Here is a 24788-nt window from a genome sequence, read left to right as displayed (position 1 = left end):
GGCAGTCATGACCTCTTGATAAGGTCAAAGCTATTTTAGAAACAAATCACCGGTTAGATGTGTGCCCTAGAAAGCATCTCTTTAATTAGGCTCTGGGGGAGTGGGTGACTCTGAGGAGGCTCTCGCCACAGCCTGTTCCGCCCACAGCAGCTCAAAGTGCTGTGCTCAGGGTGACGTGGCTGCCCGTCACCTCAGGCTGCACACCCAGGCTTACTCAGATAAGCCGGGAGCGCAGGATTGTAAACAGCAGCGCGTGCATTCTTTCCACACCACGGCGCGGTATTTATAGGGCTGAACGCAGGAAATTTAGGAATGGGTGAAGGGTGGCCAGCTCCAACTGTGACCCAGCTCCAAGGGCAGCAGGGTGAGAGCCCAACTCCACCCTCACTCATTGTACAACTCAGCCAGCAAGCTCAATAAAACATCTTTATTCTGTACATTTATATAGATGCTTGGAGAACAGGGACAATCCCCAGCATTAGAAAAATTCAAGACAACAAAACAGCAATTATGAAGAGCATGGCACCAAGAACAGTCATGCCACAGATGGCAGGGATGAGGTGAGACCAGCCATCAGCTGTTTCAGAAAAGGTCACAGCACCCCCCTTTGGGGCAGAAAACACCAGTGCAAAAGAGTGCAAAGAGTTGGAGTCCCCCACTCCCAGCCAGCTCTCTTTGTGACCCACTAGCACCGAAGGGAAGAGCCTGCTGGCAGCTGGGGCTTGTCCTTCTTGCAGGCATTGGTGAAAAGACCATGTCATTGGAATATGCAGCCCACTGCCAGAATGGGAAAAAAGGATCCTGCTTCAGCAGTGACCCTAAGCCAGCATCTCCTTTCTGCTGGTGATGCAGAAGTTTTCAGCTGGATTGGTGCTCCCTCCAAGGGGCAGGTCACTCCTGCAACTATTAAGCTGCCTTCCCTTCATTTATGCCACCACTTGACAGGCTTCCCCTCACCTCAGCATGCTCTTGGCAGGGTGCAGCCCCCACCTTCCAACCCTGCGATGGCCTTGCCCAGCAGAGACCCATGGCCCCGCACAGCAGCGCCTGTGCCAGCAGCCCAGCAGCAGAACCTGCTCTCAGGATGGCACAAGGGCCACTTGGGTGTCCAAGTGCTACCACTGGCCCTCACCCTTCTCTTCCGTCAGGGCTAGCAGGCCATCACACCAACCAGCAGGGCTTGCTGAAGGCCTTTTGCTCACAGCAAAAGACATTTGGTCTAACAGTCAACAATAAAACCAAAAGCCTATGTACAGCTTTACAGACCCTGCTGCACCCTCCAGGCTACACAGCAGAGCTGCAAGATGGTGGGAGACCTGTGCTCCACTCTACATACAAAGTCCTTGATGGCAACATCAGCTTCCCTCTGACCACAAACACCAGTGGCAATGGAAAGAAAGGAATTCTGCTCCGAGAGAAATAAAAATCATGCCACTGTCAAAACAGAAGTCATCTGGTTTTGTGTAGGTAATGCAGCCTGTCCTCACGCATTAAGGCAAGTGTGTGAGGAACAAGGTGGGCTGGGAACAACCACACCAGGGAGCCCACTGCAAACCACTGCTACCAATGTGCAGATGGCACCTTCAGGTGAATGTCCGTGGAAACAACCTGCTCACACCAGCACAGGCCTGGGCCCTGCTCTGCTCCACAGAATGGCCTCCTGTCCAGCTGCTGCAAGGAACAGATTCAAGTACAAACTGTCTTCATGATGCTATGTGAGGAGGCTCTGCCACTCAGAAAAGCCACAGCTTCCTGGAAGTCATAAAGAGGGATGCTGAAGAAATGAGTACTTGTGAGTGGAAACAGGACATCTGTCCAACAGTAAGACACTCAGATTGGAGTAACGCAAAACCAATGCACAAATGGACACACAGCAGATTAAAGCCAACCAAGATTCAAACAGTTAAAAAGTGTCCTGAACACATTCTGAAAGGTTCAGCCAAGCCCCTGATGTGGGTAGCATGGCCTGTTCCATCCCCTGCCCAGAAGGATGTACTGAAGGATGACTTGAGAGAACACTGTTATCAACTCAGTGCTCAGAGAGCAAAAATGGGACCAGACCTTGTGTCAGAGATGGAAAAACATCCCTTCACTGCTTGTCTTCAAGGTTACTGCGCCTCCCAACCAGCAATTTTCAAACAGTAAACGAAGTCAATACTTGCTTGCCCAGATCTGCAGGTACCTCTGATCTATTCTGAAGGAATCTTATTCCAAATGAAAGCTGCAGGCGATGTGGAGAACATGTTTAACTTGTCCCACATACAGCACTGAATGCAAGAAACTCTCTCATGCTCCATCTCACAGTGCAGAGGAGGGACATCCACACTAGAACGGGACAGCAGCAGCTCCAGGCATTGCTCAGAAAGCCACAGGAGCTTCCAGCCTTCTCCCCAGGTGCTGGTGAGTGGAGATTTCTCTGACCTACTGGTAGTCAGAAGCTCAGCTGTCCAGACCCCAGGGACTCCTCCAGGCCATTTTCTTTGGTAGTGATGGCTTGGAGGTCAGTGACATGCCCAATGCCTTTGGTGACTCCTTCACGGAAAAGTAGTTTGGCTCCAATCTTCAAGTATTCAGGATGCTTGATGAACCTGAAACAGACAACTGCCTTCTCTCCTGTCCGCAGCTTGTCCTGAAAAGAAAAATGGGAGAGCTTAGACCCATCTCCCAAGCCGATGCATGCAGGAAGGAGGTACATGTGGATGATGAGGCAAATGAGCAGCCTTCTTCAGACTGCAAGGCTTGAGCCCTTTCCATTACTGTATACATAAGAAGAAAAAGGAAGACACAAGCTTTGAAGAATAGAGTTTACCTCTCTTCTTTAACATGTTTGGAGGAAAAGCAACCAAATGGGCAGGATAAAGGGATAGAGTCTGCTCCTAGGAAGTGACACAGCTATTCAAAATACCAGCAGCCCCCAGCTTTACTAGAGGGTGTGGTGGAATCTTAACAAACTCAACAAACCCCAGAGGGAGGTCTATCTTCCTCCCACTTCTTCCCATGGCCTACCTTTCCATGGATCTTCTCTACAATAGCTGTCTGTCGCACATTCCCCACGTGCACCGTCACCTGAAATCCCTTCCGGAAAGTTGTGGCATGGAATAACAACACAATCTCGGCTTCAAACACTGAGCAGATGGTGGGGTTCATTTCTGGGCTGACCATGACCATGCCCTGCAGAAAAACCCAAGGCTCAGACCAGTTAGGACCAGTCCCCTTGCTTCTGAACAGCCCCCAAAACCACAAATACACCTCCACTCTGCGACTTGGGTTTACATCCCATTCTCAGCCTTGTATTCATTGTAATTTGTAACCTTTCTGCAAGTTTCCTGCAAACATTTCTACTTCATTCCCACCCTACCAATGGGGGATGCCTAGGGAAGCCTCCAGCCCTGCTCACTGGACCAGTGGATGACCTGCAACAGCAGAACTAACCTTGCGCAGCAGGGAGCGGTCGAAGGGTCCGAGGGCCAGGGTGGCTGCCTGCCCAGCTCGCAGCACGCGGCAGGCAGAGCGGTTCCGCTGGATACTGCACACTTTCAGCCGAAGGAACTTCCCATCATCAGTGGGACCAACCACCAAGTTCTCCCCTTCTCGGCAGATCCCACTGTCCAGGGCAGAAGACAAAGACATTTCACCCTCCAAGATTAACCTGAACAAATTCCCCAGGGCCAAGTCTTTGGACTCTTACCCTGACCAAATAACAGGGAGACAAAGCTGCTGAGAATCAGGATTTCTTACAGCAGAAGTCAAAGTCACACTAGCACTCTTAAGAATCCCAGGTACAGACAGGGGCCATTGCACCCCCAGTGCTCTGCCACACTGCTTTGTTTCTGGTGGAGAGACTTCAGATGACACTCCTTCAGTGTGAGTGTGCTGATGGCCAAACTGCTGTGATCACCCCTGAACATGGAGGGACAGCTGCCTTTTCATGAGGTAACATGCAGTTAACCCCTGCTGGAATCAGAAAATCTACCTTTTACATTTCCTCCCCCAACCTGAGGAAGGAAGAAAGCAACTCCTTGGGATCATGCCTAACCTCTGCCAACTCTAAATTCCAGCATGCCTTCTTTCAGTATGCTTCAGGACACATTCCTAATCCAGCAACTTTTAAGCAGACTGTCTGCTTGCTACCACATGACCAATGGTCTGCTCATGTCACTTTCCAACACCCTGTAGGGCTCTCCTCTCACTTGGCTCAGTCATCTGGCAGCAGTCAGGACTGAGCCTCACACAGCTTCCATTTCTGCAGCAGGTGACTCTAACCATGTGGGAACTCCAGCAACCATTCACATCCACACGTATCTGTCTAGGCTCACTTACCTCGACAGAGTTCCTCCCACAACAGTCCCCACCTCTGGCACCGTATAAATTTCATCAACCTGCAGCAAGGCAACAAGAATAAGATGCTCAGACAGACAGCCGTGAAACAGCACTCCAGAATAAGGACAAAGAGCGTGCCCCTTGTGTGGAAGGAGGTGATCTCTCTGCTAGTCATCAGACACCGTCTCAGCGCTTCACCAGCTCCCACTACCTTCCCATTAGAGGAACAAATCTCTTCCTTTTAAATGGCAACCAGAGAAATTATCCTATCCCTAGGACAGACATCTCATGGTTAGGACAGATTCAGCCTATCAGGCTTTTATCAAAGACCAAGTCCTTTTTTTAATGTGTCTCAACAGTCCAGGAGTTCACCACATCTCTACCCGTGGTGTCTAAATTCCCCAGATGTCTCTCCCATGGCACAGCAATGAGTCCAGTATCAGAGCTGGAAACAAACCTTACCCACCTGAAATTCTGTAAGTTGCTGCATTAATTCTTCCTGCTCTTTACTGTTGGTCAGTGGAGGGAGGATGTTGAGGAAGACTTTCAAGAGATCTAGATTCTCCCCAGAAACACTGGACAGTGTGAAGATTGGGGTGATGCTGTCAGACACAATTAGACAGAAATAAGCAGAAGGCCACAGCACAGCTCCAGAAGGTTTTCTGGAATTCTGAATCTACTGAGACCCGCAGGAAGATGGATACTGTACCAGTAAGTGGCTAAAGCAGGAAGGCTAGATACAACTCCACAGTAACCCCTGCCCCAATGTTAGGTTGAGGCACCAATCCCTTGTCAACACACACCTTTCTCATGAAGAAGTAACTCTAATGTAGCCTTTGCTCCCAGAGCCCAGAAAAAAGTTTGGGAGGGGAAAATGCCTTCTTGGTGAATGCAAAGGTAGGGAACCTGACAAGGAGCAGAGATGTTCAAGATGTAGTCACCTCCCCTGTGTTCACCCTTCCCCAGCTCCACATGGCAGCCCAGTCTGGATTGCCTGCTCCCAGCAGAAGAAAGGAATGGTCCCTTACTTGGGAGACTGTGCAAACTGTTGTGCTGCTGTAACTGCATCATCATCTGAATTCACAAGCAGGGGCAGCTTGTTGCAGCCTGGCTGCTTCAGGATTCGCTCCAGCTGCTTCACTGTCCGTTCCACGGTGGCTTTTGAACACAAGTCGACTTTGCTGATGACAATGAAGAAGGGGACCTTGAGGGCCATGGCCAAGCCCAAGTGCTCTCGTGTTGTGCCCACTGCAGGAGACAAGTGAGAGTGTAGGTGCAGCAGCAGTCACAACTGTAGCTTGTTTATGCCAACAGCTGTGTCGCCTGGCTATCCCACAGGCCCATTCTAGAGACTTCACTGTAACTGCTTAGTTCATCATGCATTGAAAGTAGTTATTCTTTTAAATAAAACTAAACATCAGTCCAGAAAAATAAAAACTACCAAGAAATTTTGTGACTGATCTGTCTGCTTCAGAAAGATGCAGGAGGTTTTAATTCTTTGACCAAAGTCTGCCAGAGAACAGTCACAAAAATGCCAGAGATAGATGCAGGAGAACTTGAGATGCCTTTTTACAAGACTTTGGGATCCAGCACCCCTAACAATATGTCAAAGTAGTTTTCTTTTCTGAGAAACACTGCCCCAAATCCCAAACAAAGCCTCTCAGTCTAGGGTACAGTTTAATGTCTATAGTCTACAGCTGGTACGAGGACCCCAGATCTACTCCCCTACCAGGCACTCATAGGCACTGGTTCACAAGATACCAGTAGAAGCTTACAAATTAATAAACCTTTCTGAAAGCTATTTACAGCTGACAAGGACCCATTCCCCTCATTCTCCATTCCTTTTCACATGCTGCACTCAATCCATGGAGGCAGGGCGACACTCACCAATGCCAGTGTTGGCACTAACCACCAGCATGGCAAAGTCTGGGCAGTAGCTGGTGAGGCCAAAAATGGTTGTTTTCAGATACTTGTGGTGGCCAGCCAGGTCAATGAAAGTGATCATTTTGGAAGAACTCTCACAGATCTCTTCTGCTGTCCGGGAGTCACTGTAATTTACCACCTAAGGGATAAGGAGCTTGTGAGAGAGGCAGCCCCAGCAGGAAAATAAAGAAAACCCTTATCTACCCACTTTGATGTCAGAATTACTAAGTAGAGATCATCCATCATGGGTGCAAGAAACAGTGTCTGCTGCAAACATACAACCAACACACACGGTTCAGCTTAAGGGACAGAGAACTCTGCCACCTCTCTTCCCTCCTGTCCCACTCACAGTTCTAACAGGAGGGTAATCCTAGTATTCTCCAGCTTTCTGAGTTCAGCAACCCACTCTCTCTTACCTCTCCTTTGCTGTTGAAGCCAAGGATCTCAAAGCTGATGCTTGACGTTCTTCCTGACTGGATTTCATGGAGGTGCCGGAAGAGGTTGAGGCGTGCTCTGCCCCGCCCATTGTCCAGCTCTCCTTGTGTTAGGACACCCAACAGTGTTGACTTCCCTGAGTCCACATTCCCTAGGACAGCTACTCGAAGGTCTAGGAACTACAGGAAAAAGAACAAAATAAATCATTAAACTTAACCACTGCTGAGCTGAGTGCACAAGCACTACTGGGCAGTGGAGATGCAGCTCAGAGAGCTTCCCTACATCAGGGACAATGTACAGTTTCATCTTGCTCAGATTCTGCTCCTGCTCCCAGCAAACCACTCCCCAGCAGTCGTGATACACTCTCTAGAGTTCAGATGTGACATATCAGGCTCTGATATCACAAAAAAGGCTATTTGTTGCAGTAGACCTCTAAATCCTTTCTTGTTTGCACATGGGTCTGCATCAGAACCACTGCCATAGAAGCGAAATAATTTTCACCTCTGCTCGAGGCAATGTCCTGCACTGACATCTGCCTCAATCACAGTCTTGGAGATAAGAAGTGTTATCATCAAGCCTCCCTCTGGCAGCCCTTCAAAGCATCTGCTATGGGCCAACCTATGACAAAGTGCCTCTAGGGTTTTGGCTCCCATCCCAAAAGGAAGCTGCTTGTACTAAGCCTCTAGGTCTCAAGCAGGAGAAGATAGCCAAACCACAGGTCCCTACCTGCTGGTTGTCAGGCACCTTTCGGACAAGCACCTCCGTTATCTTCCTTGGAACATCGCTGTCATAATCGACCTCCCTCTCCCGCAGCACCGTAATGTCAGCCCCAACCCTGCCACAAAGACAAAAGGAAGGAGTGAGACACATTTGTACTTGACAGCTCTTGCACCTCTACCATAACAGCTGACAAAACGAATGGGATGAAGACTGGGGATAGCAGGGAAAGAGCCTCAAGCTTCCAGACAAAAGCCCTATAACTTTCCTCATGTTTCCAGAGCCTCAGGACTGAAGGAATGTGAGTCATACAAGGGCTTTGCAGGATGGAGCCGCCAGCTGCTCAGGGGACTCCAGGGAATCATGCTTTGGGCCCTGCAGACAAAAGGGAGCACGTACTTCTCTGCCATGCGGCGCAGCGTCTTGAGTGAGGCTCGCATCTCCTCCTCTGAGAGGCCCACCAGCAGCCCATTGTCCTCCACACCGATCTGATAGACGGCCTCACCGCGGCCCTCCTGCAGTCGCCACTTCAACTGTGTCACTAGGTGCTCAAAGCGATACTGCGAGGGGTTCACCAGCTTTAGCTGTTGAACAGAAGGGTAGTTCTAGTCACAGCCTGGATGGAGAAGCAATCCCATTGCCCAATTTTGTGAAGCAATGTTCCCAACTCTGATACACCTCTAGAAAGCACAGCCTGTATTAGTGTCTGAACAGAAGCCATGGAACAGGTGAGAAGGGGTTTCACAAAGGTACAAATATATGGTAGAAGAACTCTCCTGCATCCTGACATAGGGATTTGTACCCTGGCTGCTGCAGGATTAAAGACAGCACTCTGGGACCAATCTGTGATCCAGGAGCCAATAAGTGCAAATGACAGAGCAGCCACAAGAAAGTGGCAAATAATTTTCAGCAATATCTGCATCTCTCTCTCAAGAAAAATACAGTAGGCATCACATGCTAGAAGAGATTCCTAAAAATCAGTACTGAGATCCAGCTTTACCAGCTCAGCAGACTGGTTAAAGCTTGGCACAGAGACACAAAAGATGAATGGTAGTTCCTTAGTGCAGTGTCCACTCTTCCATCCTTTCCTTGGCCATGTTACCCATAGGCTGTCTTTGGTGAAGTTAATCACTGCAAAATAACCCTCTGGCAGGAAGACCTCCTTCTGCAACCTCAAAAGACTCACCTTGTACTCGATGTTCCCATCTTCTGCCTGGTCAGAGAATGAAACAAGACAGAAGAGTTAGATGCTGTGCCCACAGGGACTTCTACAGGCACCAGCTGCCCATATATTCTGAAGCTGGTGCTGAAGATTTCAAAGAGAGGGAAAGTGGCAGAAAATGACTGTGTTAATCCCAGCTTTCTGCCATTCTTTCCAACACTCAACTAGAACTTTCCAAATGATTTGTTTGTGCTGTTTGTATCCCATATCATGAACACCAAAGGACAAAACTAGAGTGGGGTACAAGGGTAGTACTGTCCAGGGGGGAAATTTTTTTCTAAACAGTAAAGAATAGGGCCAGCCTAACAGTCAGAGAGAAAGTTCCAGTTTCAAAAAGGTACAGGCCAGCATATGACTTACAGTGTCACCCCTCACCCATCTGTGACCCACAAAATGCCACCCACAGCATCCCACTCCCACCCTATCCAGCAGCTTCCATCCATCCAATGTGCACAGAAAAAGGGCCTGAGAACAAAAGCTTCTGCTTCCTCTCCTGCTCAATGATACTCTCCCTCACTCAATTAATTTTTTCATTGACTCCCTTCTACATCCTTATGTATCTTCTCTCTACAAGGAAGGACTACAGACATAAAGAAGCATGGTAATGACTCATTTGCTAGCTAGTCACTGGCCAAAGTTCTGGAGAGCCAGACCTGATTGGGACTGTCTGTACCCAATATGTTCAGAAGTACTTTCTCAGGGAAGGCTAGATGGGGTTGTAACAGAAAGGTCTGGGTACTCATCAAACTCAATTCAACCAAAACAGGCTCCAGCTTACCAAAGAGAATTGTATCTAATTTTAAAATTAGATATACAATATTTAAGTATTTTTTTCCCAGTGATTCACTATAAGGACCAATAAGAAAGGGCTGGAGCCTGTAGGAAGCCATATACTCTGTCAGACTAAATGGGGCTGGCAACAGTAGGCACTTCCTTTTCCTCTGGACACCTATTTGCATGTCAGGAGAGGCAACAGCCCTATCCTTGCCTTCCAGCTCAGCTCTTAACCACAGTGGCACTTACAGTGGCAAAAGGCCAACAGAAGTTCTCAATTGTCAGCTCAGTTCTCTGGCTGCAGAGCTATGCCATGAGAAAAAGGTACTTGTAGCAGGTTTTCCCTTCTTGCCATCTACCAGTTCTAAGCAAAACCCATTCACCTACTGCACTGTCGTCTAAATAAGGGAGTGGGTCTTCTCCAAGGCTCTTGAGACTAGAAAAGCAACGAGCCTAGACTTGCTGGGGCACACACTGCACAGGGTAGCCAGAAACAGGAAGCTGAGTTGAAACCACAAGAGACTCTCCAGCCTCCAGCTGAAAGGAACAACTGCGGCTGCAGGGCACAGTCCTGCCCGTGGAGAAGATCTAACACTAGCAAAGTACTGTTTTCACATCTTCCCAAGAGTACCAGGTCTGTCTTGTGGAGGAATTGCTTGCTCCCAGCACAGGCTATTATATATTTTACAGAAAGTTCACTGACAGGGGCCGAGCAATGGAGTCTGAACCAATGTAATTCCCCCCACAGTGACAGTTCTATGAAAGCGGTGACAACTGCCCCAGCTGAGCACACATCCACGCTACTACCAATGCCACTTCTTCCTGCTGCAAGAGACAAGTGCCCTACCCCCTGTCCATACCATCTGCAGCCCTGTGCAAGGAAACAGCTGTCAAATTAGCTGGGGAGTCACCTGTAAAGGGGCTCAGACCCAGCAGAGCAGATCGCCTCTCGGGGAGAGATGCAAATGAGATGCTTGGAAGTACGAGGCGAGCAAAGCTTTATTTTCGAAGCTTTTCGATGGGAGGCGGCAAAGCGCCCGCAGACAGACGCCAAGCAGTGCGATACCACTCACGGGCAGGGTCCGGCGGACCCCGCCGGGAGCTCGCTGGCACCGGGTGCGCGAGCACGGCCCGGAGGAGAGCCCGGGCAGGCGGGCACACGGCTCCCGGGGCCGTGCGGCTGCTGTCAGCCCGACCCCGGCACAGGCCCGCACCAGCACCGCCGGCACCTCCAGCCAGACCCAGCCAGCGGGGTCCGGCCGAGGTACCGACCCGCTCTGGGGGGCACCGGCCCTCCGGCCCCTCCCGCCCCCGGGCCTGGTCTCGCTCCCTCCGCGGCTGACGGGACGCGGCGGCCGCCGGAGCTCACCTCGGGCGGCAGGAACGGGGGGTTGTTGGCCTTCCCTCCGCGGCTCCGCCCGTTCTTCTTCTTCGTCTTCGAGCCGCCGCCGCCGCCAGGCGCAGCCCCCCCGCGCCCGCGCAGCGTAGCACCTGCCCCGCCGCCCGCCGGCCGACAGCAGCCCCCGAACAGCTCTGACACCCGGGAGTCCATGGTGGACACCGCGGCCCCGCCGCCCCGCTGCAGCGTCCGCTCCACTCCCCGCCCAGCCCCGCCGGCCCGGCTCCGGCCCCGGCGTCACAGACAGCCGCGCGGCGCCCCGGGAAAGCGAGTCCCGCCCGCCTACGACGCCAAGAACGCGCTGCGCGCCTCCTGCTCAAAACTACATCTCCCGGCGTGCCCCGCGGCGCGACTTGCTCGGTCCCGTATGGGTTCCACCTGCGGGGGCTGATGGGAGCTGGAGTCCAACGGAGAGGGCGCCGCCTGTCGGCCCCGGTCGACAACGTGCGGGATACCGCCGCTCCCCGGGCCCCGCTGCCGGGATCTGCGGACGCCCGTGGGTTATCCATTTGTCAGTTCACAGCCCCGGGTTCCCTAGTTATTGATATCGAACGATCAGTCATTCTGGATTCAGTAAACTTAGGCACTTTCGATGCTGTTTGGCCTTGGAGGTATCTCATGACTACGCAGAGGCAGCAGCCCGACACAGAGCGATCCCAAAGCCCACGTTAAGATCCAACGAGGAGGGCGGCCGGAACAGCAAAAGAACCTGTAGCTGTGCGCCGCATCCCCTCACTAAGTGTATTCCCAATTTCCAGTTCCACGGCCACTGCGCCTTCTCTTTCCTCGCCGCATGCCCTGGGGAGAGCGACCCTGGATCACTGTCGGTGTAGAACTGACACAGGTGGCCGCGGTTCCTGTAAAGCAGTCTCAGAAAAGCTCCTCTCACCATCCCGCCCTCCACTCGCCATGCGCTGGAGGCGGCACCCAATGGGGCGGCGGGCACAATGTTTCCAAACACGGCACTCCCTGCAAGCTCCCCGCCTCCGCCACCCCGCGGCACCGCGAAGGCGGCTCTTCCGCAAGACAGCGGAGCCGCCAGAGCTGCCGGGAGCGGGGCTGAGGAGAGCGGAGCCGCCTCCTGCGGATAGCCTTGAAAGAAGCACAGCCCAGGTCCCGGCACGGCCTCAACCGAGGGGCCCCGGGCCGGGATCGGGTTGGGAACGGAGGGGCGGGGCTACGCGGAGACCTCCGCCCCTGCCACGCCCGCCAAACTTGGTGGCGTCGCCGCCAGAGGGCGCGCGGTGCGGTCCGTGCGCCCTTCCCGTGAGGCTCGGCGGCGGCGGCATTCAAACGCGGCGGCCGTTGGGGCGCTCGCTCGCTCCGCGCTCCCGGGCTGGCGGGCCTGGGCCGCGGCGCGATGGGGCCCCAGGGGGACGCCTCGGTGCCGGGCGGCCCCGCCGTGGCCGTGGCCTTCCCGGGAGCTGTGTGCCGGGGCAGCGGCTGCCGCTTCGCCTGCGAGCTCCTGAAGCACGTCCTGCACCAGCGGAACCAGCTCCCGCTGCCCTACGAGCAGCTCGCCTTCTTCTGCCGGCGGGCGGCCCAGGTGAGGGGCGGCGACCGCGGGTCAACCCCGGGCCGGGGGACTGGGTGGGCCGCGGCGTTTGGATTTTGCTTGCGAGCTTCTGTTCTCGCTCGGGGACTCGTACAGCAACGTGTCGGTGCCTTTAAAGTAAAGCGCTTGTTGTGGCTGCATCCCTAAATGCCTTTGCCTCTTCTTTTCAAAACGAGGCAAAGGCAGCGTTAAGTTCAGGCTGCTGAAGGTGCCGACAAATTGCTCTCAGTTGATTGTTTCATACTTTCCGCTCAAAGCGTGTCACTGCCTTGTTTGTTACCTCTAAGCAAAAAACCAAACAAAAATACTATTAAATGTTTTCAGAGAGATGGCTGATCTTTGAGAGATGGGCTTCTAATTCCTATTGGAATTAATTAGTAGGGCGATTCAGATTCCAGCTGAGTAGCTATGGATTGTGCTTTCGTGTTCCTCTTGCCATCTCGTGATGCGGAGAGATGTGCATCCTCCCCATGTGGGTACCTGTAGCTCTCAAAATGAACACAAGCTGCTTGTTCCTTGACTCTCTGGGATGGGCCATGCTTTCTGCAGCATATAATACATGTTCATAACTAACTGTGTTAATATGAATTTTTGTCTTCCAGGATGGAGTTGGAATTGGGAAACCACATTCCCTGGGCCTGGCAAGCAGAAAGTGCCAGCAGCTGCTGATGGAGCTGGAGGGATTGTTCCAGCACCTGGAAGTCATGTTTAGTCTGACGCTAGTTCCTCGGGTTCTTTTCCTACTTGGAGGCAATGTCATCAACCCCAAGGAGCTCTATGAGCTGAATTTGGAAGGGTTCTGTGAGGGCTCTGCTGAAGAGAGCCTTGAGACTGCGCCCTGTGTTCGCCAGCTCTTTCACCGCCTGTTTGTTGCTGACGTCTTTAGTGAACTTAAGGCTCTCCCTGTCACAGTCACTCTTGTCCTGGTCCAGGGCCACCGTGACTGTGGTGTTGAGTGGTTCCGGCCCAAGCTCAACTACCAAGTGCCGACCCGAGGGAGGAAGCTGACTGTTAAGTTGTCCTGTGATGGAGACCTCCATGTTAGTGCCTCACCTCCACAGCACACAGTACCTGCTTGGGAGGACTACGTCTGGTTCCAAGCACCAGTGACCCTCAAAGGCTTTAGTGAATGAATGGTTTCTGTAGAAATTTAATTGGAAATATTTAATTGGAATACTGATTACCTTTTTTCTTTAGGTGTTAATTTTAGCAAATGTAACCATGTATTTTTGAACCATGTCTGTCTGAATTTTTTTGTCTTCATGGTGTCTACTGCCTTCCTGTATCTTGCTGCGCTCTTCTATTGTCCATATTTCCTGAGCTGTTGAAGGCAAATCCTCTTTAAGGAACAGTTGCACACAGGTCCAGCGATTCTTTAGGGACCTGATCTGTGACATGGGATGAATTAATGTGTTGGGAGTAAAACTTCCATGCTGTATGCTTGCTGAACTGGTAAAGGCTGGATATGTACAATCTCCTCCTGAGTTTTAATATGGCTATTTTCTGACACTGCCTCTGTCATGTTACACATAGGCTCTCTTAGGTGAAGTTACAAAATAACTATCTGGAAGGAAAACCTGTAGTCCTTGAAAGGCTCCCTATAGCAGGAAAACCAGCAGGCAAAACTGGAGCGGGACACAGAGGTAAAATTGTTGCGGAAGAGAGATTTATTTCCAGCTGGTAAAGAATGGGGCAGGATGAAAGCTGCCAGGGCTGGGTGGAGATGGACGGAGCTGCTTCCAGGGGCCCCCTGGCAACCCTGCAAGCAAACAGCTCTGCAGCTCCTGACACTGCCTCAGCTGCAATGGTGTGTGCCCTACTTGAGTAATCAAGTGCTTTTCCATCTATTTGATAAAATTACACTTTCCTATAACTCACTTTCTGTTCCTTAACACTCCAAAGTAAGACTTCTCAGTTGCTAGTACTGTCTTGGAGAAGGAAGGAGACTGGTACTGTGGAGGCAGGGTAGCAATAAGCAATTTTTTTTTTGTACTGATGTTTGCCTAACAGCTGTCACAATTGGTTGGATGTAAGATTAAAAGGGATAAAAAGATTAAAATTTCTTTGCTAACCCTCTTCAGAGAAAGTTAAAGTGCTGTTGCAATAATGGAAGATTACTCGCACTCAAGGAAGAAACTTTGACTTAAATGTTTCTGAAATGCATAGAAATCAGGGGAATGTGATCAAGCTTAGCACTATCTTTACCTGGCAAATTCCTGTTCTTAGTCAGACTGTATTAGAATCAGAACTTGAGCCTGTTCTTCTGGGCTGGTGTCTACTGCAGAACAGGACAGGGAGAGAAGCCCTGAGAGCAGTGTGTTAGAGCTAGATATCTGCTGCAGTTGTCTTCAGTCAGCTGGTCTATAATCTGTGCTGTAATGAGCTTTCAGTAGCTTGAAATAACTTCATCCCATTTGAAGAGAAAGCTGAACTTACTGGTAGTGAGGGTACTTGCTGTTACTAGTCAAAAATGCAATGGGGTGGTAAAAATCCTTTGTGAAGAGGGTGAAGGTTGAAGTAACCATCTACGCTTGGTGCATATTTTAACTTTGACCTTTTGGAATGGAATGAGATGAAGTAGTATGAATTTAATTTGATGTTTTTGAGCTTGGAGAACACTAGAGTGCCCTCTCTGCTGTAGTATCCATTAATATCTGTTTACAATGTGCAGGAGCTGCTTCTTAAGCTCATTCTAGGGGAAAATATTTAAGTGAAGAAAGCTGCATTACGTGCAGCTGCCCACTTGAAAATGAAACCTCAGGTCTCTTGAAGGCAATATAACTTGAATTTAGAAGTGTTTGTACTCAGGAGATTAGAACCCTTTATGCCTCCACCAAAGATGCTTGTAACACATGTTTAAGAATGCAGGTGCCCAAGTGTTTAAATAAGCTTTTAAACAGAAGCCTTGACCAGTTCCTTTCACCTCTCTTCCTCAGATGAGTGCAATGTTACTGCAATAAACTGTTTACAACTTCTGTTTTACTTGAACTATGAATGCAACAATGATATGGTGCTGGTGACAAAGGAACACAAGATGCTTTTTGAACTTTTTTTTTTATGAAAACATTAAGAATTTGATTTTAAAAATCAGTACTGTAATTATTATCAAAATAAAATGCTGGTTTATATATGTGATTATTTTGAGGGATTAAACAAGTCTAGTCTAAAGGTTCTGCCACTGGTAGAACCACTTGTTTCCATTCTGTGCATATACTTCAACTGCAGGCTCACAGCTGTTCCACTTTTCGGACAAACTGCATGATGTCTTGTGCCAGGAGCTTTGGTTCCTCAAAGGCAGCAAAATGCCCTCCACGTGGCATGTAAGTGTAAGTGATGATGTTCTTGTAGACATCCTTTGCCCAGACACGTGGTGCATGTAAAATCTCCTGAGGAAAAGCTGCAATCCCTGTGGGAACATATACTCCAACCCTAGAAGACACAAATCAATTGCATTGTTGAAACAAGTCCTGGGGGAAGTCTATAAAAACCTCTGTCTCTGGGATCACATTCAGCTGGAGAAGTTTTGCCACTTTGTGCAGTGCACCTCCTGGTCTGCATTCCACTGAGGTGTTTCATTTCTATTCAAGTATCATTGAGTTTTTTAAGATGATATCTGTAGAGGTGCAAAGTAGAGCCAACTTTGTACACAGGTTGCTCTTGAAATGTTCCCCATCTTTGAGCTTAACTTTTGTAAGCTGCCGTGTTGTGCTACATGACACCTCTAAGAATTAGCCAGCTCCTGTTTGCTTTAAAATTTGGCACCAAATGCATAACAAATGACCCTCTGGAGAGGAAAAGGGCTGGTTCAGTCCACCAAGGAAAGGACTCCCCCACATATTCAGATGCTCAGTTACTTGGAGAAGTCTGTTCAGCAACATTTTGTGGTCATCCTCTCTTAGCATCATCTTAATGTACCAGCTGTCACAAGGTGCTGGGTTTCAAGTACTGCTCTCCAAATTGCTACCCCAGGTTTGTGCTTAACTCTTGTAGTTCTTAGCTTATCCTCCAGCAAGTAGTAGCCTTCCTAATTCAGTTTAAACTTCTCTCTCAGATGTGCCCATGATCTCCTGTTTTGTTTTCACTGAACTGGGCTACAAGTCACATTTATTAGGTGAATAAGTATATAGACTTGTATTTTGAACACAAGAATGCACTTGGTGCTTAGATAAGTCTTTTGCATTGTCTTGGCTGCAAGATGCCTTGTGTGCATTATAGGTTCAAAAGAAAAGTGACCCTTAACTATATTTATCAAAAGCAAGTAAGAATTTGGACTTCCATTTTTCTTAGAACTAAGTAAATGTGCTGTTTTAAGTGATCTAACTGTTGATATAGGCAAATGTTTCAACCTCATTTGCAAATCTGCCTTGTGAATTGCCACATAATTACCTGTTATGAATACTCGGGTTCTTGGAAAAGTTTTCCTTGTAGTATCGCATTGAGGACACAATGGAGGATGTCACCCAATAAATCATCACATTGGTCAAAAGCTCATCAAGAGAGTATTTGCTGTCAGGAGAGAGGAAGAAATTTAACTGGAAGCTGTTCCTCAGTGCTCTGTACTGGGCTCATGCCCTGAAGTACTGCTGTCTCTTAATCTCCACTTATTTTCAAGCAGCAAATTAATTGGCACCTGTGTGTTCAGAGCAAAACTACGTGGTATTGAAGCAGTAGTGTGCAGGCAGTCTGCTGTAAGTTTAAACTAGTGCTTGTCATGTCAGCCTTTCCTCCTTAAATTTCAGCTTTGACAGGCCAGTATTTTACCCATATCATCATACTAGCTCCCACCAGTCATTCTTCTAATGAGACTTCTCACGGAATAAGGTCACAAACTAACATCTTACCTTTCCAAGCCTCCATCATCTTTATGCAGAAATGATTTGTCTGTCCAGGTTGAGAATTTCTCCATAATATATGCAGCAAGCCCCACTGGGGAGTCATTCAATCCACAACCTAATTGAGGAGAAGAGCTGTTGCAGTTGCCTGGCATTGCAATACTTCAGTGCAAGTTAAACTGAACTTTCATGAATTGTTTGGATTTTTCTAGAGAATTCAGTAGAGTCTGTATTTATCTATCCCTTACAGTGCTTTATTTGCAACAAATTCCCTGTAAAGGAATTCTGTCTGTAACTGAGGGCACTACAAATCCACCTGATTCCTATACGAAAAAAGCTGAGAGCTAAGGAAGTTCCATTGGCTTCTTGGTGATGTGTGGTAGAAGGAGTAAATTCAGATGTAAAGAGATGACAATCTGAAAAGAAATTTCAGATAAAATATTTGGGAGCACTGTCCTGCTTAGGATGGGATGTATTCTGATTCTAATATATATTTATGAAACAGGGCGAACGGGAATGCAACAGATTCAGAATATCACGTATATAATGGATTCTGTATTTTTGCTTTTTGTATTTTTTTTTTAAGAGTTTGTGAAATTGCCTTAATCTTTGACCCAGATGATTTTTGAGAGCACTACCCTTGACTCATGGATTCTCTCATAGGGCAGCAGCCAAACTTGAACCCAGTTGAATTGTGACTTTCTTAAATTGCTTTGAACTTTGTTGATATTGGGTTTTATTGGCAGGTTTTATCAACCAGTCACTTAGAAACTAAAGCTTGGATAGCTGTCAATTTTACATCTAATTATTAACTTTTATTCATAGAGAAGTTAGGATCTTGTTAAAGGGCATAGGTGTCAGCACAGATTTTTGTGATTCTCTCCCTCCACTGGAACTTGTGGATTTATTCCTGTGCTTGGATTCTCACATTGACTAGTTTTAATCCTTTTCTTAAGGAAGTTCAATTTCTTAAGAATTATGGGGAAGTGGTCTCTACAAAATATTTTTTGTAATTATATAAGTTCCATTAGTGGGTCTATAGTTATTTGATTCTGCCAGAGCTCTGATTCTTGAAGCATGATTTCCCTGTGATATTTTCCCCTGTAAATCAATTCTCCTTGTTTAAACAATTCTGTCAGATTCCTGATCAGAGACAAGACATACTAATCTTCATTGTTCTGTGGATACCTACACTTTTTGACCCTTAAAAACACCCAAGCAACCAGAAACACCACCACCACAACTCTCCCCCACCTGGTATGTTGTTTATCTCCTTTTAATTATTTGGGTTTGCAATTACTTCAAGCAATAATCTAAGCATTCATTGACATTCCAGTTTGAGCTTCTTCTTCTCCTTTAGTGACTTGCCAGGATGAGGGACTGTTTGTTCTCTAGGATCCAAATCTGACACTAGCCTGAGACAGCTCTGCTGTCTTTCATGATGAGGGATTATTTCAATAAAGCAATACCCCAGAATCCTCTCTAGTGGGGCCTGATGCAAAGAAAGCTTTATGAAATTGCCATATCTTTCTTCACAGTCCTTATCCCCTGGTCCCAGGACATCAGCATTCTGGCTTTTCAGGTGTTTGAACTCTGTCTACCTTTTTGCAACTTTGATATTGTACCTCTTTGCTTGTGATATTTTTCTTGTTTTCAGCCCCATTTACTTCTCAAAGCTTCAATTTCAGAACCCTGTGTTTACCTTTTGAGAAACTCTATAGAAAGGGGTTAATTCTCAAGGAGAGTGCTATTGAAAAGACCTTGAAAAGTTATACTTGAAATCTCCATCTTTTTTTGAGTGGTTTCTTTTGACTCCATTTTATACAGTTCTCATCCTCATGAACTCATTGCCCACGTAAATCTTGTACTCAAGACACCCGAACTCATTGCTTCTTAAATTTGGCTGGTCTTTGTTTTTGTGTACCATGAGTGATTAGTGTACCATGTTCACAGGGATACAGAGAAGGTACATTACCTGCAGTGTCTGGTTTCGTGGCTTGGATGTGTAAGTATCCAGACTCTCGCAGGACATCATATATGTTCTTCTGCATGAAAGGGTAGAGACGTCGAGCATCTTCCCTACTGAAGCCTACAAGCCATGGTACATAAGCCCCAAGCATTATACTAATCACCTTTCCCAAACCTTCTAGGGTGACGAAAACAACATTCAGATGAAGCCCTTTCACAGACCTAAAAGTAATTTAAGGAGTAGAGGGTTAAAATAAGCAATTTTCTGTCTCCAAGTTTTCTAGAAAATAAGTCTGACTGCAGCTGGGAGAGAAACACTGGACTGAATCAAATACACCAAGCCCTTCAGATTCATTATTAAAAAAAAATGCAATACAAAGCATACGAATGCAATTGAATATGCAGGATGGGGTTGTCCCTGAAGGAAACAGAGCAGAAGGGGATGAGAAGCAGGCAAACAGAAAGTAGGACTGTGGATCCAGAAAGTAGGGTAAGAATTGGAGCTTTTCTGCACTGCTTTCCTTTGCTACTTACTGTGGCAGCATCTGGGCCATGTTTGTGGTAATGCGAGATCCCCAGTCTCCTCCCTGTAGATAGTATTCCTTGAAGCCCAATCTGTTCATCAGCTTATGAAATATCCGAGCAGTTGCTATGGAGTCAAACTCTGTGGGTAAAGGGAAACACAGGAGACCTGTTGGTCCTAGTCTTCCTCCCCTGGCCAAAGACTGTGACCTGACCGAGGCATGTGTGTGTGGAGCTGTGGGAAGAGACAGTGTGCAATGCTGCTCTGCCTCACTTCTTGGAAAGAAAGTGAGCACACGATGAAAGAAATTCAGTGGAAAGCGAAATCAGACCTGACCTCCAGTTAACATTGTGTTGCAAATCTCCACAGCCAGCCCCAGAGCCTCAGCCACATGGGCCTTAAGTGAAGAGCCAAGCATCTGCACTACAAACTGTGGTGCCCCAGGGCTGCCTGGGATGGTTGAGGTGTTACTTCAGAAACTGCAATTCCAACAGAGCTTTTCATTGCTTACCTTTCTGGTGAGGGGCCTCTGAGAAACCGTATCCTGGGATGGAGGGGCAGATGACCTCAAACACCACATCACCCTCATTCAGGCCGTGCTTGGCTGGCTCCGTGAGCAGAGGGATGATCTTGTAGAACTCATAGAAGGAGCCGGGCCAGCCATGGACCATCAACAGAGGTCGAACAGCTTTACCATGAGGAACATAAGATGGCTTCACATGGATAAAATGGATATCAATCCCTGCCAGACATCCAAGAAAGAAAAATTAAAGCTCTGGGACCACAGTTTCTGCTCTGTATTCTGTAGAAGGAGGGAGGCAAAACTTTAATTAGCATCTGCAGCAGAAGTTCCACAATCAGCCCACTGCAAGAAGATGCCTGGCTGAAAGGGGATGCCTGGCATAATATCAGTTGTCTCATCTTTTACATACAGAGAGAGATATTGACCCCAACCACAGATATTGGGGTCATTGGAAATTAGCATCCATCTCCTGAGAAACTGGTCTCACTGTATATAAGTAAGAACTGCACTTGAATGAATAGCATAATGTGGGTAAGATACATACAGTACTTAAAAGAGAAACATGAAAAAGGGCATGATAGAGGTCTAACATAGAGATCACTTATGTAAAGACTTTCTTCCCTAGTCTAGAGATCATTTATGTAAAGTCTGGCTAAACTCACCTGACTAAACTACTGTGTGGTGGAGAGACATATTTCAGCTCAATCTGGCTAAATTTCACAGTTTTCAAAGATGGCTTCAAGGCAATCACGGAAGAGCACCTCATTGTTAGTTAGCATGGGTTTAGAACTAGATGAAGCTCATCTTGAATCAGACCTAATCTTATTGCCACTGTGTAATGGTCTTAATCCCTATAAAGTTATTAATAATAGAGCCTCCACTAGTTATATTTCACTTGTATCACTAAGCTGTTATGCATAGGTTATCTCAAATATTGTCACTTTTTACATCTCCCCCTTCTTGCTGTGCATTTCTGAGTGAGACCTATTCAAGGCACAGAGGCCCCCTCACCTTCAATGGTGGTGTGGAAGTGGGGGTATTTGTTTAGCACTTCCACTTGCTTGCGCCAGTCAAACTGATTCCTCCAGTAGGCCACCACCTTCCGCAGGTAGCTGGAGTTGAAGCCGTAGTGGAAGGCAGCTCCTTCCACAGGCGGTGTGAAGCGGAACCGATCCAGGCGCTGGTGGAGATCCTGTGGAAGGAAGCCCTTCTTGCCAGGCTGGCCAGCTGCTGGCAGGTGCCCTGTGCCAGGGCAGGCACAGACAGGCTCTCCTGGTTCTGCTGGCTTTTGTATTGTTCTCTGGGACACCACAAACCCTCCTGAAGAAGTGCCATACTCTAATTGACTGCCTGAATTGTTTATATGGGGAATACAACTTTCTACAAGTTCCCCATCGGCACCCAGGAGTACTGGGTCCTAGTCTTGGCTTGCTGCTAACTCACTTCAGGGTTTTTGGTGCTAGGAGCTTGGCAGCACTGCTGGCTGTGAGAATAAGAATCTCACCTTGAGCTGCTGGCTGCTGCTTGGTCAGATAATTAGAGACAGGCATGCAGGGATGGAGGAGCTATGACTCAATCAAGACACCATCCTTCTTCAGCCTTACAGCCCTTTCCTCTGAGGAAGCCCCTCAGTCCTACCCTACTGGTGCCACTGCTGTCCCAATGCCCTCCTGCCCTGCTCCACCATCCACAGACCCACTGTCACAGTCTGCTGCTCAAAGCATGGCCTTTCTGCAGGAGAAGCCCCAGCTTGCACAGAGGGGCTGCTGTCTCAGAAAGTCTTTAGGGGACATTGCAAGGGACTGGAGCTCAAATCCCCTTCGTAAAGAATGGTGAGCCAGAGCACCATCTAATGGATCTGGGTAGCTGCCCTGGCACATGGTAGTGCCCTGCTATCACCCCCAAGGCATCACCTCGCAGCAGTGAGGTGGGTGGTGGACTGCCTCCCCTTGCAGCTTTCTGCCCTTCCTTATCCCCCCGGGCAGCGGTACCTCGATTTCTTTGTCAGATGTTTCAATCTTGAAGGGATGGATGCTTGTGTCTTCTTTCCCTTTGGGGGGCCTTTCGCCTGAGCCCCACCACCCTTCGCCCATGTCAATAGTCTTGATCTTGCGTCCAGATCTGAGCCAGTAAAGCAGCATCCCTCCAACTCCCAGGGCAGCCACAGGAACCAGGACTGCATTCTTCTGAGAATAGTCAAAAGGCCTGGGGAGGCACAAAATTGCTTGTGTTCAACAACAGCAGTGTCAAAGGGACTTATGCTGAGGCTTGTTTGCACATCCATAGGGAATGAGCAGGGACAAATGTCTCTAAATCCCAAGCAGTCAGCATAGACTGGGCATTTCTGTTATTTTTGAAGATCACAGGCAAGATTTGGGGCAGTGTTCTATCTACCAAGGCTTCTTAGGGGTCTCAAGTCTTTGCGGATCAGGACTTGCTGATCACAAGTCTTCCTTGTTCCCTTCCTTGTGAACCAGGATGCCCAGGGTGACAAAGTTCAATAGGATATGGGCCAAGCTACTTTGAGGCAGGTACTGCAGTGAATGAGACAGTAGCAGCTGGTCTTGTCCAGGAATAAAAACTGTGGGCTGAGGAGCAGGAGGAGAGACAAAAGTCTTCAGCTGCTGAAGAGAACTGTATGTGCTGAACGTGCTCCTCTTGCCAGTGTTTCATACACAGCTCCCCTACAGATTCAATCATCTCTTTGGGCAATCCTAGCTCTGCCCCGTAGCTCTCACGTAAGGAGTCTCTGCTGGCGCCCCTGTTTCTCTTCTGAACAGCAAGGTCCCACACTTGAGGTGTGGGAGCCAAGTTGCCAGAGCTGGAGTCGACAGACATGCAGTCCTAAATGTAGTGTACCTTCTCATCCCTCTGATTTGTGTTTCAAGTTCTCTAGCTTCCCTTGGGGATTAGTAGAGATGTCTGGGGCTCCTGGAGGGGGCTGCAAGGGGGCTGTGAGTGAAGATTTTTTCTATTGTCATCCAGAGTACAGAAGGGATGATGCTGTGCCCCAGTCAGGGCACTAACCAAACAAGGAGACCACAGCACAGAACAGCTATTCCACTCACCTGATCTGAGACATGATGCTCTCCCTACAAAAGGGGAAAAAAACAAAGATCCTTACAGTCTGATAACGTTGTCCTATTCCAGCCCTTCTGGATGGTGCAAAGAATGCCCCCTGCCAGCACCACTCATTGCCCAGGGATGTGATCACAGGCTCTTTAGCCACCTGGCAACATCTGCCATTATTTTTCCTACTCTTTGGATTGGATGGGTAGAGAGGGGCTCACAAAGCACGGCCTCTGTACAAAGAGACAGTGTTTCTGGGCTGTGCTTTAGCTAGATAATTTGTTGCCATAATATTCCCTCCTTCAGCACAACTTAGATGAAAGACAGTGAACAACTGCGTAGGTGTCCTCGCACTGTTTCATCCTGTGAGCAGCTGTGTATCTTCAGCCAAGGAAATAGTTTACTTTGGCTGCTGTGTTGCAATAGGTGCACAGCCTCAGCAGGGCAGTTCCGGGCTCCAGGACTGTTCTGCTCCCAGCCATGTAGTGCTGATCGTGCTGCAGGGCTGGCACCATTAGAGGCTTATGGATCCTTCCCTGTCCAGAGTTTAAGGTGCTGCTGTACCTTTGATACTTTTAGCTACTCCTGACTGGATATCAAGCCTTTAGGTCTCCCCTGTCTGCTAGGAAAAGAAAGAATCCTCCTTGGTTCCCTTAAAGCCTAGTAGCTTCTGGTACAAAAGCACAATCTAAAATCTAGCAACAATAGAAGCAAGTCTTGTTACTCTGCCTTGTGGGAAGGAGCTACGTTAGGAAGTTCTTTGGTACAATTGTACTTTGAGAAAACAAACCAGAACAAAGACCAAAAAGGAAAAATACTTGCTAATCCATGAAATACTAACTCCACTGGGTGTTTTTATCACCTAGAATTGTTTCCCTCTGTTGTTTGAAGTGCAGAGCCTGGAGCCTGTACTGGGTATTTCAGTAACCTCCAAGGCAATTTGCTAACATTTGCTGAGACAGCCTATTGTGTGATTTTTTTTTTCCTTAAATCACTTCCAGACATGGAAGAACAGGGCTCCTAAGAACAAACAGCTTAGGCAACAGGTAGGAATAGCCCCCTGCATTTACATCCTGGAGTCGATGAGCAGAGGTATGAAACCAGCTATCAAGGCAGTAGCACAAACCCTGCGCTGCTAGCAAAGCAAGCCTGTCCCAGAAGCAGCTCTCTGAGCGACACAAAACAAGGCTCAGTCGATCAACACCTCCTCCGCTCTCATGCTCAGGAGAACTCAGCTGCCTGCTCCCAGTCTCCCACCACCTGGTGACCCTCCCCGCCCCAAGCCCAGGGAGCCCGGCCCGCAGTCCCTGCTCCCGTGCCCGGGAGATCTCTCACCAGGCGTTTGGAAGGGTCTCCCGCCACATGTCTGCTCGTCCTTGCCTGGCCGCTGCTCCCGGCGAGGCCGCGATCCCAGGTTCTCCTCTCCGGCTTTCTCTTCCTCAGTGACGTTTTCTCGGGGACAACGCAAACTACATCGTCCATCAGTGCCACCTATTGCCCGCGTCTGCGGCTGCAAACTGAGCTCGGC

General features: G+C 48.5%; 3 protein-coding genes across 4 annotated transcripts; 1 reads left to right on the top strand and 2 right to left on the bottom strand.

Annotated features, from left to right (window-relative positions):
* Window positions 1-413: 413 nt before the first annotated feature.
* On the bottom strand, window positions 414-11029 carry GTPBP2 (GTP binding protein 2). Its single transcript, XM_021544211.3, has 12 exons — window positions 10761-11029; window positions 8582-8608; window positions 7795-7979; window positions 7405-7513; window positions 6660-6857; window positions 6208-6382; window positions 5349-5568; window positions 4787-4922; window positions 4321-4379; window positions 3433-3604; window positions 3007-3171; window positions 414-2629 (listed from the first exon to the last, which is right to left on the bottom strand). Exons 1-12 carry the CDS (start codon window positions 10941-10943, stop codon window positions 2432-2434), a joined length of 1827 nt encoding a protein of 608 aa, XP_021399886.1. The 5' UTR covers window positions 10944-11029; the 3' UTR covers window positions 414-2431.
* Window positions 11030-12077: 1048 nt separating this feature from the next.
* MAD2L1BP (MAD2L1 binding protein) lies at window positions 12078-15333 on the top strand. The gene is made up of 2 exons (XM_077781787.2): window positions 12078-12336; window positions 12948-15333. Exons 1-2 carry the CDS (start codon window positions 12151-12153, stop codon window positions 13476-13478), a joined length of 717 nt encoding a protein of 238 aa, XP_077637913.1. The 5' UTR covers window positions 12078-12150; the 3' UTR covers window positions 13479-15333.
* A 47-nt stretch (window positions 15334-15380) lies between these two features.
* On the bottom strand, window positions 15381-24707 carry LOC110477916 (epoxide hydrolase 1). Of its 2 annotated transcripts, XM_021544126.4 has the most exons (10): window positions 24596-24707; window positions 23260-23283; window positions 22183-22396; window positions 21203-21383; window positions 20180-20410; window positions 19680-19809; window positions 19153-19367; window positions 17187-17295; window positions 16732-16851; window positions 15381-15774 (listed from the first exon to the last, which is right to left on the bottom strand). In XM_021544126.4, the coding sequence occupies exons 1-10, from the start codon at window positions 24622-24624 to the stop codon at window positions 15573-15575; spliced, it is 1455 nt and encodes a 484-aa protein (XP_021399801.3). In that variant the 5' UTR covers window positions 24625-24707; the 3' UTR covers window positions 15381-15572. The 2 variants fall into 2 exon arrangements, with proteins under 2 accessions (XP_021399801.3, XP_077638198.1); XM_077782072.2 differs by lacking the exon at window positions 23260-23283.
* Window positions 24708-24788: the final 81 nt, after the last annotated feature.

The sequence above is a fragment of the Lonchura striata genome, chromosome 3, assembly GCF_050655825.1.
Source record: "Lonchura striata isolate lonStrDom1 chromosome 3, ASM5065582v1, whole genome shotgun sequence".
In the NCBI taxonomy this organism is placed as follows: domain Eukaryota; kingdom Metazoa; phylum Chordata; class Aves; order Passeriformes; family Estrildidae; genus Lonchura; species Lonchura striata.
The sequence above is the reverse complement of the archived record's forward strand: the minus strand, read 5'-3'. Positions and strand labels throughout refer to the sequence as shown.